The 17,774-nt window shown below is 45.1% G+C and overlaps 1 protein-coding gene across 1 annotated transcript; it reads left to right on the forward strand.

Moving 5' to 3' along the window:
• Positions 1-2,323: 2,323 nt before the first annotated feature.
• LOC119170695 (uncharacterized) lies at positions 2,324-8,161 on the forward strand. Its single transcript, XM_075876462.1, has 6 exons — positions 2,324-2,536; positions 3,248-3,493; positions 4,409-4,634; positions 5,556-5,735; positions 5,932-6,386; positions 6,840-8,161. The coding sequence occupies exons 1-6, from the start codon at positions 2,413-2,415 to the stop codon at positions 7,325-7,327; spliced, it is 1,719 nt and encodes a 572-aa protein (XP_075732577.1). The 5' UTR covers positions 2,324-2,412; the 3' UTR covers positions 7,328-8,161.
• The last annotated feature ends 9,613 nt before the right edge of the window (positions 8,162-17,774 follow it).

A 17,774-nucleotide genomic window follows, 5' to 3' on the forward strand; every position in this document is an offset into this window, starting at 1 on the left:
AGCTATGTATTGCACAACTAGTAAGAAGTAAAGTTCGTGGTTTTATCGGCCTTATAAATGGAATTGAACTATCGCTCACTAATTAAATTAACAAGCATGGTGCAATGCGTAGGCAAACATAAGCAAGTTCAACTTCATGACTGTCCGCCTCATTAGATCAGTGGCTAGGGTGCTCGGCTACTGACCCAAAGGTCGCGATTTCGATCCCAGCCTAATGGTCGCATTTCAACGGAGGCTTAATTGTAAAGAAGCGTGTACTGGGAGCCCCCTCCCCCCCCCCCCCCCGTACGACGTCTCTCATAACCATTTCGTGGTTTTAAGACGTAAAACGCAACATATGAATATTAACTTCATGACTGCGGACAATCACTGCAACAACGCTAGAACGAAGAGAAAACAGAGAGAAGAATAAACTCTTCATTTCGCCTTTCGCTTTCTTACTTTTGCGAGACATTTAGATAATGCAGCCTCCGACACAAGGCGTACAGAAACCAAAAGCACATGATACCACAATACATCTTGGCTCACTCAGCCTCCCACAACAAATTGCCTGTAAGATGGGTCACGCGTTGAGCTAGCACGGTCACCACTACCTGGCTGACTCAAGTCCCACTGGCATCGCTGGCAATCGAATGGCCGACTCACTGGCAAGGCCTTTCAGTGACTAGGCCGCATGTGTCTGATGACCCTTACTCCATCGATACACCCTTGGCACTAGCGGAGGTAAAGACAGTTCAAAAGGCCGCGCTCCGCAACCGTATCCCGGAAACCCCCGTGCCTTTGCCGGGGCGTTTCACGAAACCGTGCTGACACCACAAGCAGGCGGCGCATCGTGACGGGCACGATACTTTACCAGCGCACCGCGACCAGAAGCGTCACGATGCGATATCTCAATCACCCACTTGTGTCTGCTGTCCTGGGAACCATGCGAATCAACCCGCAGCATTTTCTCTGAGGTTGTCGTGCTTTCACTGGGCACCGGGAGAATGGTGTAGCCACCGGGCACACAAGCCTCAAGATTTAGGCGCTTGGCCTCCTCATATAGTAGATGTCCCGGTAGGGGATGCCTGATACAGCAGTCCCTCCTGCTTTTTTCAACGCACTCCGACATGCGCATCAATAATTGAACAGCTTTTCTATTCTGTCTATATCCAGCCTTGACGGATCCACTTACTGGGAATAGAATGTGTTCCCTATTATTTTATTAATGTTTACCCGTCATCATTATTACCACCACCGCCAAAAAGCAACAACAACACACACAAAACAGAAATACAAGCTAGATTCACCCCTCCCTCTACCAGGCTGTCAAGAGTCCGGCGTGCATAAGGTCATAATTCTTCGTCGGCTTGCCGTCGCGCGCCTTCTGTCTCACCAGCAGTTCACGGAATTAAGATTGTGGTAGTATGTTATCGCACTTGGACTGCATACGGAGCATCACGATGATGATTAAAAGGAACATTAACACGAAGTATGCCATATAATTGCAATCGCAATCAAATGGTGTCTTCTCTTGCGACGATATACATAACTGTGCACACACGCTGCAGTTTAACAGAACTGTGTCTTCATAGACAGAAGCTTAAGCTTGTCACTTGCCCATCTCACTTTCCAGGTGGATGTAAAAACTTCATTTTATGTCAATACTTCCAGCGTGCTATTCAACAATGGCTAGAAAAAAATAGCAGTTCTTTTTCCTCTATCAAATATCGCTTGTATCTTATAGATGCCGTTGGTTGTTTTGCAGACTGCTATTATGTGGTGTTCTTATTGAAATATCGCAAAAAACACTAGTAAAAGATATAAGAACTGAACTCAACTATAACTAATAGGTCGTGTATTACTTTAGGTTCGCGGTGACCCTCGAGAAGTGCCGCACAACAGCAACGGCAGGTAATTGCTGCAAGATTCCACCTTTTACAAGCCCTCAAAGAACAGAGATGCCAGTGCATTTCGGAAACCAAAGGAACAGAATACTGCATAGTCGACGAGGATGATATTATGTACATGGCACAGGAGCTACGCTTGAGAAGCCAGACTCGTGACTGCATCACGAAAATAGCGTGGTAACAGCGCCGGTTGTAAGGAGGGGCGTATTCTTACAACGTTGATGCACATATTCACAATCACGACCTTCTCTATAAACTTACGACCTGCTCATGCCGCCGCTCCCCGTGTCGCCGGTTTTGCTTTTGCTTGTTTAGTTTTTTTTAGTTCTCGAAAGTGCCGCAGCACGCCTTGGCGCCACAACTAACCCCCACTGCTGCAGCCGCCAAGCCGCTGTTCTGCTTGGTGCGTGCGTGCGTTCACATGATCTTGTGGCACTCGAAGGCTATCGCCGCTATCGCTTGTCACCAGTAGTCTGCGCAGTCAGGAGCGTTAGATAACGACAGCAGCAGCACCATTCCCGCAATGGTGTACTGCTGCGTTCCTTTTTGCAAGTCGAGCGATCGGCGGTCAACTGGGATATCGTTTCACGAGTTCCCCGTCACCCAGATTCGACAGGAGTGGTTGAAGATCTCTCGACAGGCTGAAGGTAAGGCACTGAAAGTGCTGCATTGCATGCACTGCAAGATCTGACTAGTGGAATGCAGTTCAAAACTTTTTTGCGCGCTATGTATGCTGCTCAGCGTTGTTGGCTGGCGTCTAGAAACACAAGTGCTGTTTGTGGGATTCGTGGACGCCGATCGTGTACACAGCCCATCAGGCCCTCAGCCAGGGAAAGGGGGGGGGGGGCACGTAATTCTGTTGAACTATGTGTTTTTACCAAAAATAAATAATAAAAATAGGCGTTTTTCTCAAATAGTCAAGGTTTTCAGCAAGTGCCCCGCGCCACGAAAAAATTTCCTGGCTAAGGGGCTGCAGCCCATGCTACATTTTTCCTTTGTTGTACTGTCCTTTGTTGCCGCAAGACTCCGTGCACGTGGCCGTGTCAGGGATAGAGCACTTACTTTCAACTATTCCGCTCTGATGCACAGCGGTGTTGCTTTGTTGAGAAATTTGTTTTATTTATTACACTATTGTTTTGCGCTGGCGTTGTTTTATAACAAAATTAAGGGAAATAGGCGCAAATGGATCTGCCCTGAACTGATGCAGCTGCTAGTAAATTGAAATGGTAAGGGATTCAACTAGTGAATACACTAGAGATCCTTTTCTGTCACGTTGTGAAGGTTACTAAAAGGCTAATTCTTAATCGATTGCCTACTATCTGATAATTCTGGTGCGGTCTTAAATACAATATTTGTAGGACCAGGAAAACAGCCATGGGAGCCGAGCGACCGCAGCAAGGTATGCAGCTTGCATTTCAAGCCAGAAGATTACAGAGAAGGCCTGAAGCTGCGCAAACTAAAGCCAGATGCCATACCTTCAATATTCCCGAGCTACCCAGGGTATATGCAGGAACCATCCCGAAAAGAGCGACAGCCTGTGAAAAGGTGTGCTGTGCCAGGGCTGTCACCAGACAAGCCTCATGCAGAAGCAAAAAAAAAAATAGGTAAGCTTTTTTTGTGTAATTAGTGTTTGTTTTGCCACGCCCAAATTTCTTCTAATACATGCTTCATCCTGTAACACGTCAAAATTCTTAATGTTGCAGGCCAGACATACCCTCTCCTTATAGGTCCCCGTCTGAGAAGATTGATGAGCAGGAAGACAATTGTGTGGCTGGCAGCAGTACCGCACATCAGGAGGATGAAATGCTGACAGAACCCTGCAGTGAACCCTCCTCTCTGCCTTTAATTTTGCCTGCACCTGAATCTTCTTTCTGCTTGCCTAAAACATATCAGATGCCCAAACATGGCAAAACTGTCCAGTGCCAGACAAGTCCATCAAAGGCAACCAGACCACGTGGAATGCAGACTAGGCTTTCACTGTCCCGAATGACCAATCTCCTGAGGAAAGTGCAAAACCTTACCCGGAAGTGTCAAAGGCTTCAGAAAAAGCAGCATCACCTACAGGAAGAGCTCTCCACTCTGAGGCAGGAGGCAAAAAAGGCGTCCTTGTTGATGAAGAGAACAAACGTCGAAATCCTCCAGGTGTGAACTTATCTCTTTTTGAACATTAAAAAAAATCTCATTACCTGCTTATATCATACTTGCAGCAAAAGGTGGAGGAGAGCAACGAAAAAGCTCTGTTCCTTCAAGAGCAGCTTGCTTTTCTGGGCAAAAAGAAAGGGCTATGGCGTGAGGAGACAGTGCGCAAATGCGTTCTTTTGCACGCTAAATCACCAGCTGGGTGCCGCCTTCTTCGGGAGATTGGTGTCTTGACTTTGCCGAGTCGCTGTACCCTCAAGCGATACATTGGCGCATGCACTGGAGAGGTGGTGTCCTCTCTCATCAAGCAGCGCCTTCATGCAGAAGTGAAACTGCACTCTAAGGAGGTACTTTACTCTTTGCCTTTACTTTTTTGCCAGGAGTAAAATTACTGGAGCTATGTTCTTTGCGATTATTGCAGGCACGCTGTGGGTCCCTGGTGATGGATGAAATGTCACTAAAGCAATCTGCACTGTACCATAAACAGTCCGATGCTCTCCATGGATTTGTCGACCTAGGAGGTGCCGAGGTAGACTATGGCCTGGAGGAGCAACTGGCAACTCACCTGCTCTGCTTCGTCTTTGTAGGACTGTCTACCCACTACAGGTATGTGAAATATTTGGCTACTCTCCGTTCATGTCATGTGAACCTGTGCAGATAATTTTTTTTCCAATCCTTCAAATTATTACCGTGTCCTTTACCTAATGCCTAGTGCTTTTACAATTACAGGCTGCCTGTAGGATATTATTTTACAAAAGGATTGACAGGGGAGCAACTCGAGCAACTTTCGTTGAAAGTAATGCAATCAGTTGAAGATGCTGGGTTTGAAGTGGTTAGGTTGGTTGCTGACAACCACAGCACTAACTGCAAGTTTTTTGCCAGCTTGTCTGGTGACCAAATATGCCCTGTTGTCACGTGAGTAATTGCTCAGTCACATTTTTGCTAAAGGTTACACCTCCTTTAATTGTGCATAAATTTATGAGCTATTAGAGTGTTGAAGCAAATGTGTCCTGTCAACATTTTCACAGACTCCTAACAGTATTCACTGATCCTTTACAGGCACCCTCTCGATCCAGACAGGCAACTGTTCCTGTCGTTTGACTATTGTCATATCATAAAAAATGTCAGGAATCAGTTCCTCGACACTAAAAGGATTTTCAGGAATGCTGGAGTGCTCATCGTTCCAGACTACCTGAGGTACAATTTGGTAGCTTTTTCATGCCTTACAAATTGACAGTTTAACATTTCATTTTGTCACAGGAACTTGCATGACATACAAGAAAAGCAGGCGGGTGCTTTCAAGCTTGTGAGGTGCTTGACTAAAAAGCACCTTTGGCCGAGCGATTTTCAGAAGATGTCTGTTGCCAGGGCTGTTGCGATCTTTTCTCCTCAGGTAAAGAGTGCATAAATGTTTATTTTAGAAGAAACTCAGAGAAAAATATGATTTCACCCCAAGCATGTGGTGATGGTTATCCCACTCATAATCACCTGTATTATAATTTTATTCTAGGTAACATCTGTGCTTAGGTTTTTACTAAAACATGCACAGCAGCTCGGTTCCCATGGGTTCGACGACTCCCTGCCAACCATTGAGTTCATGGAACTTGTTTATAAATGGTTTACTCTCCACAACATTAAGAGCACCTCATTGTTCTGGATGAGTAGAGACGCTCTGAGAATGCCCTTCTATGGTCCAGATGACGAAAGGTATCCATGAACTACTTCTAATTGTCATTTATCTTCCATTTGTGTGAAAACATGAATGGTTCCATTTTCTTTATATGCACAGTTTTGTATTAGGTATTCTTTGCTATTAAAATGTAAGCTTGAAACCTTTGTAGTTTGTCCGTAGGCCAAGTGCCACTTTCTAACTGATCTCATTGCTCATACTTTTATCATGCAGGCTCCTCTGGCTTGAAAATGAGTGCCTCATCTATTTTGACTTATGGAAAGAGAGTACAGCACACAGGCTAGAGTTTTTGTCAGAAGAAACTTATGAGGCCCTGAGAGTGACAACTATGTCAACTGTTCTCTGCACCAGGCATCTTCTTGGGCGCGGATTTCATTTTGTCCTTACAGGAAAGTTTTCCAGTGATGATGTGGAATCCCTGTTTTCTACCATACGACAGCTAAATGGCTCCAATGACCAAACCGATGCCTACGCAGCACTGTCGTCACTACAGAAGATCTTAGTAACGGGCTGCATTCATTCATCTCCAAGTGGCAATGTGGGAAGCGTTATAGGTTCTATTGGGGAGGCAACCAAACTCGCCCCTCAACCTGCAGCTGCTGCACCACCTGACAAGGACATTAAGAAGCTTCTGCTCCCTTACCTTGCAGCATTGGAGCGCTTCCCAAGTGGGTTTGCACCATTTATTATTTACGAATACCTATCACTCACAAACATTTCAGTAATAAGATGCATGTTTTGAAGATACAGAGGAGTTGATCCAAAAGTTTTAGTGCTTGTGTGGAAAGGTGACGTGCAGCTACATCAAAATGAGAAGTTCTAAATCGCAGTCATGAGTTCCTTAACCAGGCCCGTAGCCAGGAATTTTTTTCGGGGGGGGGGGGGCACTTGCTGAAAACCTTGGCTATTTGAGAAAAACACCTATTTTTATTATTTATTTTTGGTAAAACACCTACTTCACCAAAATTTCGGGAGGGGGGGGGGGGCTTGGTTGCCACTGTACGACACATTTACAAATTATTGCACTTTGCTTAGATGGTACCACAATTATAGATGCTACTACTTAATCACTTATTTTAATTGTATTGCCATTCTCTAAATTCTTTCTTTCATTCTCTCAGGTCCTCCTACTCAAAGCTTGCGTGCCAGCACACTGGCACTAATAGCTGGTTTTCTAGTGAGAGCTGTCCAGGATAACAGCTGCTGCGAAGGCTGCCTTATGAAAATACAGGCACCCAAATCAAGCTCTACAACAACTGCTCTAATTGCAGGAATTGACAGGGGAGGACTCTCATACCCCTCATTGCCATTTGTTGGATTTCTAAGCGTCCTCGAGGGTGCAGCCTCTAAAGCAGCTGCGATCCTTGTGAAAGGGCAAAAACCCTTGCAGAAGTTTTCAAGCATAGTGCTCCCTTCACTTCTAAAAAATTCCTTATTTGCATGCACTATGAATAATAGTGTGTCACACAGAGCAGCTCTCTTGAATTTAATTTTGCGTAAATTCATGAGGCCTTTCTTGGCAAACTATGCCAATAATTTAACCGAGGCACATTCAAAGAGAAAGCTCCTCAACAGGAAGCCTTTGTCGCGAAAAGTTTTGAAAGTTTAAAGTTCTTTTTCCTTGTAACAGCCACATAGAATTGCTGTATGCTCATGCACATCTTGGCTGCTGACCTTCTTTTGAATACAGATAGGAGTGCGAGTTTGTTTTTCCAGTGTCATTTTAGCCTTATGAAACAAGACATGCCTGAACAAGACATCAAGAATGTGCGGTCCACACTTCCTAGTCTTCTGACTTGGGTATCATTCTTTATATTGGGTTCATCTTTTTTCATTTTTTTTGTCTTGCCACGTAATCTTAACTTTTTCGGTTTTCTTTAACCCCCAAGTTTCTGCACTATATATTTGTACTGGTACAATGCAGTGGCTCTACACTTTGTTTTTGGGATGGCAGCATGTTGCTAGTCATAATTTTTCAAGGTTTCAGAATTTATGGATTTGATCACATGAATGCAATCAATTGTGGGGCAAGCTTTTCTAAAGCCAGCTTGCTTCCTTCATTGATTAAAGTGCAGCGCTTTCCTTATCCTGTTTTAAAGAACCCTCATGAATATATTGCTGAGAGTTTAGTAGAATAATATGGGCACTTTTCCAGCTAAGGCATACATTCGAGATCTTGAGACATTCTGCAATATTTAGTGGAGAGCAGAGTGGATCAGAGAATAAACAGGGGTAGCTCACATCTATCTTTATTAGAAAAAAGTAGAGCTGCGCAGGCAACGTAGTGCACAGGACCTATAACCAACGTGCAGCGAGAGCAACGGAGTGGATATCGAGGGATGGCTAACGCAGCCGAGTTAAACAGTTAGGTTGCTTGATGAAATTCAAGAGGTTCACTGGGATAAAATGGAATCGGCGTGTGCAAGACGGGGGCAAGAGATCATTGCGAGATGTCTTTACCCTGCAGTGGACACATAATAGTCGGGTCATGATAATGACATAGGATATTTCACCCCTGCATTGATAACTTTTGAAAGTTGTTGGATATCTGGGAGATTTTGTCTGGTCCCAAAAGCAGTGTTTACTGGATCCTAGGGCAGTATTTTGCTTTGAGCAGGGCTGAATTTTAGTTCTGCCAGTAGTTACTGCAGATGGAGTGCTGATGGGCTCTAGGTAAAGCAAGGGGTGCTAGGTAGTTTGTGCGTCTATATATTCCTTTATGTCCTTGGATGTACTACTCACTTTTTTTAATAGAGGTATTGCTGATCACACTGTTAATGTTTTTGTGCACTAATAAATTGCATTTTGCTGGTATCAACATTTTCGTTGCAGATTAGATTTTCCTGTACTGGTATCTGATGTTTAAAAAGCAATGTTTGGACAAGCATATTATTTACTACTGTTGCTGCAGTGTACCATTGTTCTGAGAATAAAACATTTGTTTGAACCATAAGCTTACTTGTCTGTTTCTTGCCATTTTACAGTGTGAATACAGCCACTTACAAATGGAAAATTCAAACTTTTAGCACTGAGCAAGCAATTTATGCACATTTGTAGCGGTCATAAGGGACTTCTAAGCATTTTAATGTAAGGGTGAAGGCATCAGGTGAAATAAAATTTTGCTCTTCAATCCCATGCCACAGAGGCTTTTGATGTGTGTCGGTACAGCATGCATCACAGGCATGATGTGAACAAAACAATTGGCAGCTGAAGCATCAGGAATAGTACATTATTGGTGGGTAATACCATGTGGGTTAATGCTAAAAGTTCGCGGAATAGAATAGGGACAGTGCAAAGTGATTTAGCCAGTTAGAACTCATGCTTTAGATTATAAATAAAACTCTCGTTTCTATACAACGTTATTCCCATGAGGGAAACGGAGCACGCTAGAGCTGTTGCCTCGTGATGCTTTGTATGTGGATGCTCCAGTAAAGGCGTGGGCGCACCGCCGATGTGAGACACGCGGAAATGCTAGCGACGCTCGAACAGAGGCCATAACTTCAATAAACTGTGTCTGATAATATATGTATGTACGAGAAATTGCTGTAACGTTGTGATAATCCGTCGGTTTTGTCGCACGCTTCCATCGTTAGACGTTCGCTAGACCCAAAGCACCCAGACGATAGCACAACTGCGCCCCTTTGTCGTCATCCGTGCACAGTATGACAACGATATGCTTGAAGGGCGACGTTCAGGTCATAAAAACTTACACGGGTTATCGCATGCGTCGTTCGCACCGTATGTCGTCTTCATTTACGTCGTAGACACGTCGGTTTCAAGTTTCAACTTGTTACATGCAAGATCTCACCGGCTCGCCCACGAACGAATTATGTTTGCGGCTGCTAGACAGCGGTTAGGTGGGGCGCCGCTGCTTAAAATAAAGCGAAGAAATAAGGCTTACGTTCTCTGGGTTATGTGTCGCATATTGCTTTCGTTTGCCTGCACTTAGATGGGGACGCAAAAGTGCTCGCGCAAAGACTGAGGTCCGGTAACGAGCATCCCGAAGCCATCCACCACGGTGCTTCTCACAACCAGAATGTTGCTTCGAGACGTTAAATCAGTGGATTGCTCGATCCACGCGTTAGAAACTAGAACAATGAGAGGAACGCGCACACACGAGTGCACCACAACGGTCGTGCGTCGTCTGCTATGGGGGTAAGTGGTGGCGGGATCTGGCGGTACCTCCGGTCCCTACACGCCAATTTTTAGCTCCATACGCCTCCGTAGGGATGGCGCCGGTGAGCAGGTCGTAAGTTTATAGAGGAGGTCGTGTTCACAATATATCTACAACAGATGAATCAGCTGGGTGCATGGTATGAAAAAAAACAATTGGTGCTTGCAATGTCGGTTATCAAAGCTGCAGCGATACATGGAGATAGCACGAGGTAGTTAACAGAGCGGTTCATATATAGCACATATGCACAACCGCAACGTGCCGAGCATGACAGCTTTGTCGGGTGTTGGAACTAAGTGCATATTGCTTGTATGCTTAGGCTCTAAGAGTCTGAGGCCGTCAAATCTGTCCCAATAAGTATTTTAGAACTACCGAATGTGTCCTCTATTAAGTGCACAGGTTAAGCAACGAAGAAGAAGATGAAACACATTTATTTGTTCTACTTGCTTTTTATTTCCTTTATATATGACAAATATGGGAAGGCATGGCTACTTCGCACATCCTACTTCTTACAACTTTCTACAATATATCCTACTTTATGTACTATAATGAAACATACAATTATCGTTTAAATATTAACCACCCATTCAAACGTTTCGTCACATTAATTGGTTTTGGTAGTACTCCCTCTACGCATAAATGCCGCTCTTTAACCGCTGACTTGTCCCTCTTCACAATCGGTGAGCGCACTTATCACAAAAAAAAAAAAACTGATAAATGATGTTCTGATGGTGGTCTATGCAGTGCAGAGAATGCCGCTATCGATAGCCTCGCCACGGTGGTCTAGTGGCTTAAGTACTCGGCTGCTGACTCGCAGGCCAAGGGATCAAATCGCGGCTGTGGCGACTGCATTTTCGATGGAGGCGAAAATGCTGTAGGTCCGTGTGCTCGGATTTTGGTGCACGTTAATGAACCCCAGATGGACGAAATTTCCAGAATTCTCTTCATACGGCGTCTCTCATAATGATATGCGATGCGAGGGTAAACTGGCTTCGAAAGCAATTCGGCTCAGCTTCAAATGTCGCGTACGTCGATGCGGCCAGTTTCGATTGGCAGAGACACATAATTACTGTTGTCGACAACAACATGACGCTGCTAACGAGTGCCTCCGTACGCACGACCTCGGCTACAAAGGCGGAGACGATGGCCATAGCCTTAGCCTTAAGGTTTCAGGAGCGTAGAGGGGAGCCATCAGTTATTTTATCCGACTCCCAGGAAGCCTGCCGGCTCTTTTTAAGGGGCCGCCTTCCAGCAATGGGGCTGAGGCTGCTAGGATCCAAACTCACTCACCACCATCGCTTGATCTGGTGCCCGGGACACGCAGGTCTCGAAGGCAATGAAAGGGCGGACGCTCTAGCTCGTGCGTTTTGTAACCGAGCGGAGAATCCATCTCTTTCATTGACCATGCCAATTTTACCTAGGGAGATTCTAGCTCACCAGCGCTTCACGCGTCAAAAATGTGGAACACCTCACAGATCCCTTAATGGGGAAGAGGCCACTGACCTTAGAAAAATTCAAACGGATGTATTTCCGCACCTACTGAAGTTACACGCGATACATCCAACTCTTTACCCGGCTGTATGTCCGTGGTGCGGCGGAAGACCGACTCTCTACCACATATCGTGGGGGTGCGATCGTAAACCAAGCGACATAACCAATTTTCTCGGCGAACCTTTAACACCTAGTATGGAGCAGTGGGAGGCACACCTCGCTAGCTCGGACCCAGGAGTGCAGCTCGCACTACTGGATCAAGTCCGGCGGGCGGCTAAGGCCAGTGGAGCCCTGGACGTAGGGCCCCAACCATAAAGGCTCTAAAACGCCCCTCTCCCTTTCCCCTTCAATAAAGTTTTACTCTCTCTCTCATAATGATATGACGGTTTTGGGACGTTAAACTCTACACACGAGCAACCGCCATCGCTGTAAATAGGTTCAGAGCCGTAGAAGCCACTGATGAGGTGTTCTGCCATACACCCTCCGCTCCTTTTCTTTAACCATTTTCTGCCAGTGTTACGCAACCCTCCATATCCTGTAACAACCTCAAACAGAGACATTTGATTTGTGTAAGCTCAAAAAGTATATGTATATGATCCCCGTCTTTGAATTTAGCTTGGATACATAGAATACCATATACAAACATTGCCGTGGTGTCTAAACGCGAACCTCTATCATCTGCGATACAAAGTTGAAACACTGAAAGAAAAATTGGCATCGATCATTTCTTTGATTACCAACTAAAGGTGTAACAAACGGTACCCGTCGACAAATCGCACCAGCGCACCGTTTTATCCAATTATCAACGCACCTGGACGGGCCGGGGCTCACGAGTGCGGTTTACTCAAGAATGTCATTAGCTTTTGCTCTGCCGTACTCATTCCACTCTTGCTGTTATGTACGCCAATAATGTGGTTTCGGAGACAAAGTTATGGCTGTTTCTTTACCTATTATCATCGTTTATGCCCACAGTGTAAACCATCAGAGGATGGCCGAGTGTCAAAAGGATTGTGTGTAGTACAGGTATAACTCTTGACACAAATTGGAAGGTAAGGCTTTATTCCTCGTGCACCTGCTTGCCGACTGACTTGCGTATCGAAGACCCTAGTAGCTAGTACGCGCTAATGCAAAAGGAGCCTCGCATGTACTTACGCGCGTGCCGCAACAGGTAGTCGTGCTCAGCCTTTTAGAGCGATAACCGCAGTACAGGTTTTCAAGCTGCGTTATTGGCTTTGAAGTTGCCGTCGCTATTGTATGTATACTGTCGGTAACCACTTGCTTACGATAAGAGGCAGTTCTGCATAATTTCATTTTGCGTTGCGTAGGGCATTCTCTTCATGGTCGTCTGCCCTCCGTCTGTCGTCTCAGCTTGCTCGGAGCGCGGAACATACACAACGTGATCTAATTGTTAACCCACAGGATCGGTGGACAACAACAACAACAACAACAACAATGCAGAATATATTGTTTACCTTTTAAAGCATCATTGCTTTTATTTCCACCTCCAGTGTCCCATTCGCGCTTATGCTTCTTTGTTGCGAACATGAGAGCCGCTTCTTGTAGTGTTCGCCGCGGCTTCGTCAGTCACTTTGTGCGGATGTTTGATGTTGTATAGTTGATTGCGTGCTTGCCAGCCTTATTTGAACTGTTTTCATCTGTCGCCGCTTCACACTTCGTCTCTCCTCTGAGTGAAAACACAACGCACGTTAATCTTCAAGAATAGATTCAGTTTAATATATCAGATGTTAAAAACTGGATCGCAGTTTTGCTGCTGATTTTCTTATCACTTATTTGCCCCTTGATTTTTTATTTTTTTTTTGCGCATGAATTCAATATTGACGGGGTTGCACATTGAAGAAATGGACCGATTAAAGCATACAGAACAGAAAAATATGCCTAATATAATAATAATAATAATAATAATAATAATAATAATAATAATAATAATGTCTGAGGTTTTGCGCCCCAACACCATGGTATAATTTATGAGGGATGCTGAAGTGGAGGGCTTCGAAAATTTCGACGATCTGGCATCTTAAGCGTACACTGACATCGCACTTGGGCCACTAGATTTCCGCCTAAATCAGGAAGCGATCACCACGGCCGGCATCAAATCAGTGACCTTCTTTAAAACTTAACCCTACCAGTACGCTATTCAAACTTGACCGTGTGACGCAATCTTTCCGATTTCTATTGCATTTGCATTTGTTTGCGCTTTCATGCTGTGTTGAGTACGCACCAACTAGTTCAGCGAGCACTGCTAGAAAATTTGAATTACAGGTCGAGCCTCACTGCATGCTTAGTTCTCTGAATTCCTCAATTGCGTTTTCTTTTTGAGACTTTTTTTTGGGGGGGGGGGGATGTAGATGCATAAATATGGTCTAAAGTAGGACTCTTCGACTACATGCTGTGTGCCGGCGTAAGGTAAAAGGACATGAAGGTCGACAGTGAGGATGTAGAGAAGGGGGTGAATAAGTAGTTGAACCAGAATAACTTCACATAATCTCAATGAGAAAAACGCGAGCAGTACAAATATGGCTCTTTTCAAGTCTAATTATCTAAAAAAAAAAAAAACGTTTGTCTTACTAGAGTGGCACCACTCAGAACTTTGTTTCGTATAGCCAACAATGAGCATTGCGTAGTAAGATGGTAAGTTGGGCCAGTTGGTTAGAATACAGCGTGAACTTACTTACAGCGCAACACCAGAAAAAATACAGGACAGGAAAGGAGTAAAAGAGAAAGAAAAGACGGCGCTGACTCACAACTGTTGTTTATTGGAAAATACGGGGTGAATAGTATACTGTAGGTACTGGCAGCCTACATCACAACATGCGCAGAATACGAGGTGCACCGAGATAGCGTTATCACACTGATGGCAATAAACAAGACTGGCCTAAATAACCTAATTCTCTTCAAGGGATTGCGCGACTTCATCTGCCGGAACATTGCAGGTCATGTGGTTGTCGTCCCATTTTTGAGAGAACCGCCATCATCTTCAAGCATCCTAACCAGCTAACAAGAGAAATCGCTGAGGCACATCATATAAAGATTAGGGGGAGCAAGTGCTTTAGTGAACCATCCGTCACACTGCATGAAAAAGAATTAAGTTATTTAGGCAAGTCTTGTTTATTGCCATGAGTGTGATAACGCTATCTCGGTGCACCTCGTATTATGCGCATGTTGTGATGTAGGCTGCCCTGTACCTATATATATACTTTTCACCCCGTATTTTCCAATAAACAACAGTTGTGAGTCAGCGCCGTCTTTTCTTTCTCTTTTACTCCTTTCCTGTCCTGTATTTTTTCTTGTGTTGCGCTGTAAGTAAGTTCACGATGGGCATTGCGTGCTGGTGAAAAGAACATCCAAAATACAGGCCGCATTCGTAATCCTTTGTACTGTAACCGAATAAAAGGAACGCGTGCTCATACGTCCAAGTCGTTTTATTGTAGATTATTTACTGAACTTGGCACAAGACCCCACAAGGTTTCGGTTATTCGTTTCACTATGATTTAGTTATTTCCCCAACCTATTGAAAACGAACAGCTAGACATTGATAAATGCCCATTATTGAGTGGCGAAAAAAAAAACAATGGCACGTGGCACATACTCATTCATAACTATATCCCCAATTGAAGATTACTCCAGAATAATTGGGACCACATGAGCTCAATAGCATCGGTCAATGAGCTTAGCACATCAAGGTCTGCGCATTTTCTCACTCAAACGTGAACGGTGCCGACGTGTACCTACCTGTATATAGCGCACCATCAAAACAGTGACCTCCAGCGTGGCCAAATACATTAGAGACCATTCCGCCACGCTGGGTTGCGAACTGGTTTTTCGTAACCGCTAATGATGTGTGTATTAAGTGTTTTTTAGTGATCACATACGCACTGCTTTTTGGAGACGCCAGCCGAGAAAAGCCGCCGAGTGTGACCACTGGAAGAGCTGACGACGTTAGTGGGAAATAGAAGCACGCGTGCGTGTGACTGAGAGGGGGTGATAATCGCGCTTCATTTCATTAGCGATCGGATGCTTTCATTTCAGGTCAGCTTCATCGTTCTCTGCGGTTCTCGCTTTCTTCCACGAAACTTGCATCCGCACTTAGCCGCCTTCATCGCGGCTCGCGTTTCGCCGCCGGAGGTCCCCGAGGGTCGCCCGGAATTCCGCCGGAGAAACGAGGCCGAACGACGACGACGTCGAAAAATAAGACTCGCGCCTCACGCTAACAGTGGGCCGCCACGGAGGAACGATTTCGTTATAGGCGCCGAAAGCGAATGACGGGCTTCTCGGTAGAGAATGGACATTAGGGCCCGCGGCCCGTATTGTTCGGCGCACGCGCCGACGAGAGAGCTCCAGGAGGCGCTGGACAAAGAGCAGGAAGTGCGTGCACCAACGGTGAAGGTGCCCGCGTCAAAAAAAAAAAAAAAAGTCAGCTCTCCCAAGAGCGCGCTTTTCTTTTCGCCGTAGGTAAACAGCATCCGCGGTGGTGGATGCAAACAGGCACACACAAAATAACGCCGCGAAATCCGGTGCACTTCGTGCAGCAGAAGACAATGCCGGAGCGTGGACCACAGAGGGGACCACAAGCAGCATTATGCAGTGCCGTTGTCTACATACCCGCGCACCAGGTGGGAAAGGGGGTGAAACGAGAAGAAGGTGGCGCGAGAGATCAGTTTAAAGCAAACTAAACAAACCTAGAAGCGCTGAAATAATCAACGAAGAAGAAACAGAGCAATATGCTCTTCTAACGCACACCGACAACAACAAAGCGCTGCCGATGTTCATAGTTAAACACCGCCCGCTATTGTGCGCCACTCGCTTTTGTCGGTTTCCGAACAAAGCACCAAAAGAGCGCTTTAACGCTTGCGCCAATCGGTTCTTCCGTCTTTGAACGGCTTCGCGAGCAGCACGTGGAGCTGAATATATGGTTGCGACTGGTCCTCGTCGCGGAAAGGTTCAGATAGGCGCTAAAGGTGTAGGCATCTATGGAAACTGTGGAATCTTGGGATGGCTTTCTATGAGTGAATTGGGCCCAAAAAAGAAATGTCTGGCATATGACTCAAATGAACGGAATAAAATTGATGACAAATCTTGACATCTGGCTCATGGAGACCGGCCTATAGAAGTCGGTGCTCTTCGTTATGTTTATAAAAGCTATTTCCCACTAGTCATCTACGATGACATTCTCTTACGTCTGTAATGGCCGTAAGCAAACTTTTTTCACAAAAGTTTGCACTATGGAGATAATTTACGCAAAAATACGCCTTACAGAAGCTTATTTGAAAGGAACATGCCTATACATAGGAATATCCTGCGCTTTAGAAATCCACATACGTCTCGCAGCGAATTCAACATGAAGGCAGCAGAAAAGGTATACGATACCGCAGTGCTATATTCAACCTAACTAAACTTTATATATCCACTCCACTTGCTGTGCTTTGCATATTTATATAGAAAGCAGGTATATCGTCATACCTGCGCGCAGAGAAATTGAGTTTAGCGAATGAAGACTATATCCTTCTCATAATATGTACAAAAAGTGCAATGCTGGGCAAGCATGGTGATTTTTCATGGTCTGTCATGTGCCCCGCCGCGGTGGTCTAGTGGCTAAGGTACTCGGCTACTGACCCGCAGGTCGCGGGTTCGATTCCCGGCTGCGGGGGCTGCATTTCCGATGGAGGCGGAAATGTTGGAGGCCCGTGTGCTCAGATTTGGGTGCACGTTAAAGAACCTCAGGTGGTCGAAATTTCCGGAGCCCTCCACTACGGCGTCTCTCATAATCAAATGGTGGTTTTGGGATGTTAAACCCCACAAATCAATCATGGTCTGTCATGTATTTACCGGTGGTTACAGTGAGACTTACGACTGTTTGCTGCTGGAAGTCATGAAGAACAAGCCAAATATATGGGCAGAGGCGCGAAGGTAGCACTCTTCCCTGACTTCTTGTTTTTTTTATAGTTTCATGAGCAGTCATCGCGCACACTTCAAATTATAGTCAAAAGTTATTCAGTACTATAGTTAGTCATTTTCTTCTCATGGTCCATGCTTAGTTCCTTGGTTAATTTTTGTTTAGGTTCAACGCTTATGAAAAACTTGAACTTGTTACACTATCAGACACACTTGATCTTAATAACGTGATAACATTAAAGAGCACATTTCGCAGAAATTCCGCTGTCATGTCTGTGTCGGCGTCGGTGTCACCATCGGCGTGGGCATCATAGGATGTGAGCAAGAAATAAGCTTGTGCGTAACTGAAAAATTGAAAGCGATGAAAATAAAAATTGGGAACCCTTAGCCTTTAAGAGTTAAACGCGATAGCGAAATCCGGCCCCTAGTGCACCCTTCAGCCACGAAGTGCATACTTATTTATATGTTTTGTTACACACAC

The sequence above is a fragment of the Rhipicephalus microplus genome, chromosome X (genome assembly GCF_043290135.1).
Source record: "Rhipicephalus microplus isolate Deutch F79 chromosome X, USDA_Rmic, whole genome shotgun sequence".
NCBI classification, from domain to species: domain Eukaryota; kingdom Metazoa; phylum Arthropoda; class Arachnida; order Ixodida; family Ixodidae; genus Rhipicephalus; species Rhipicephalus microplus.

What these genes read in the sequence shown, in the direction of transcription:
- LOC119170695 (XM_075876462.1), top strand. Translation starts at nt 2,413, where the DNA reads ATGGTGTACTGCTGCGTTCCTTTTTGCAAGTCGAGCGATCGGCGGTCA. An exon ending in AGAAGCAAAAAAAAAAATAG is followed by an intron (nt 3,494 to 4,408) that starts GTAAGCTTTTTT and finishes CTTTTTTGCCAG; the next exon opens with GAGTAAAATTACTGGAGCTA. An exon ending in AGCATTGGAGCGCTTCCCAA is followed by an intron (nt 6,387 to 6,839) that starts GTGGGTTTGCAC and finishes TCATTCTCTCAG; the next exon opens with GTCCTCCTACTCAAAGCTTG.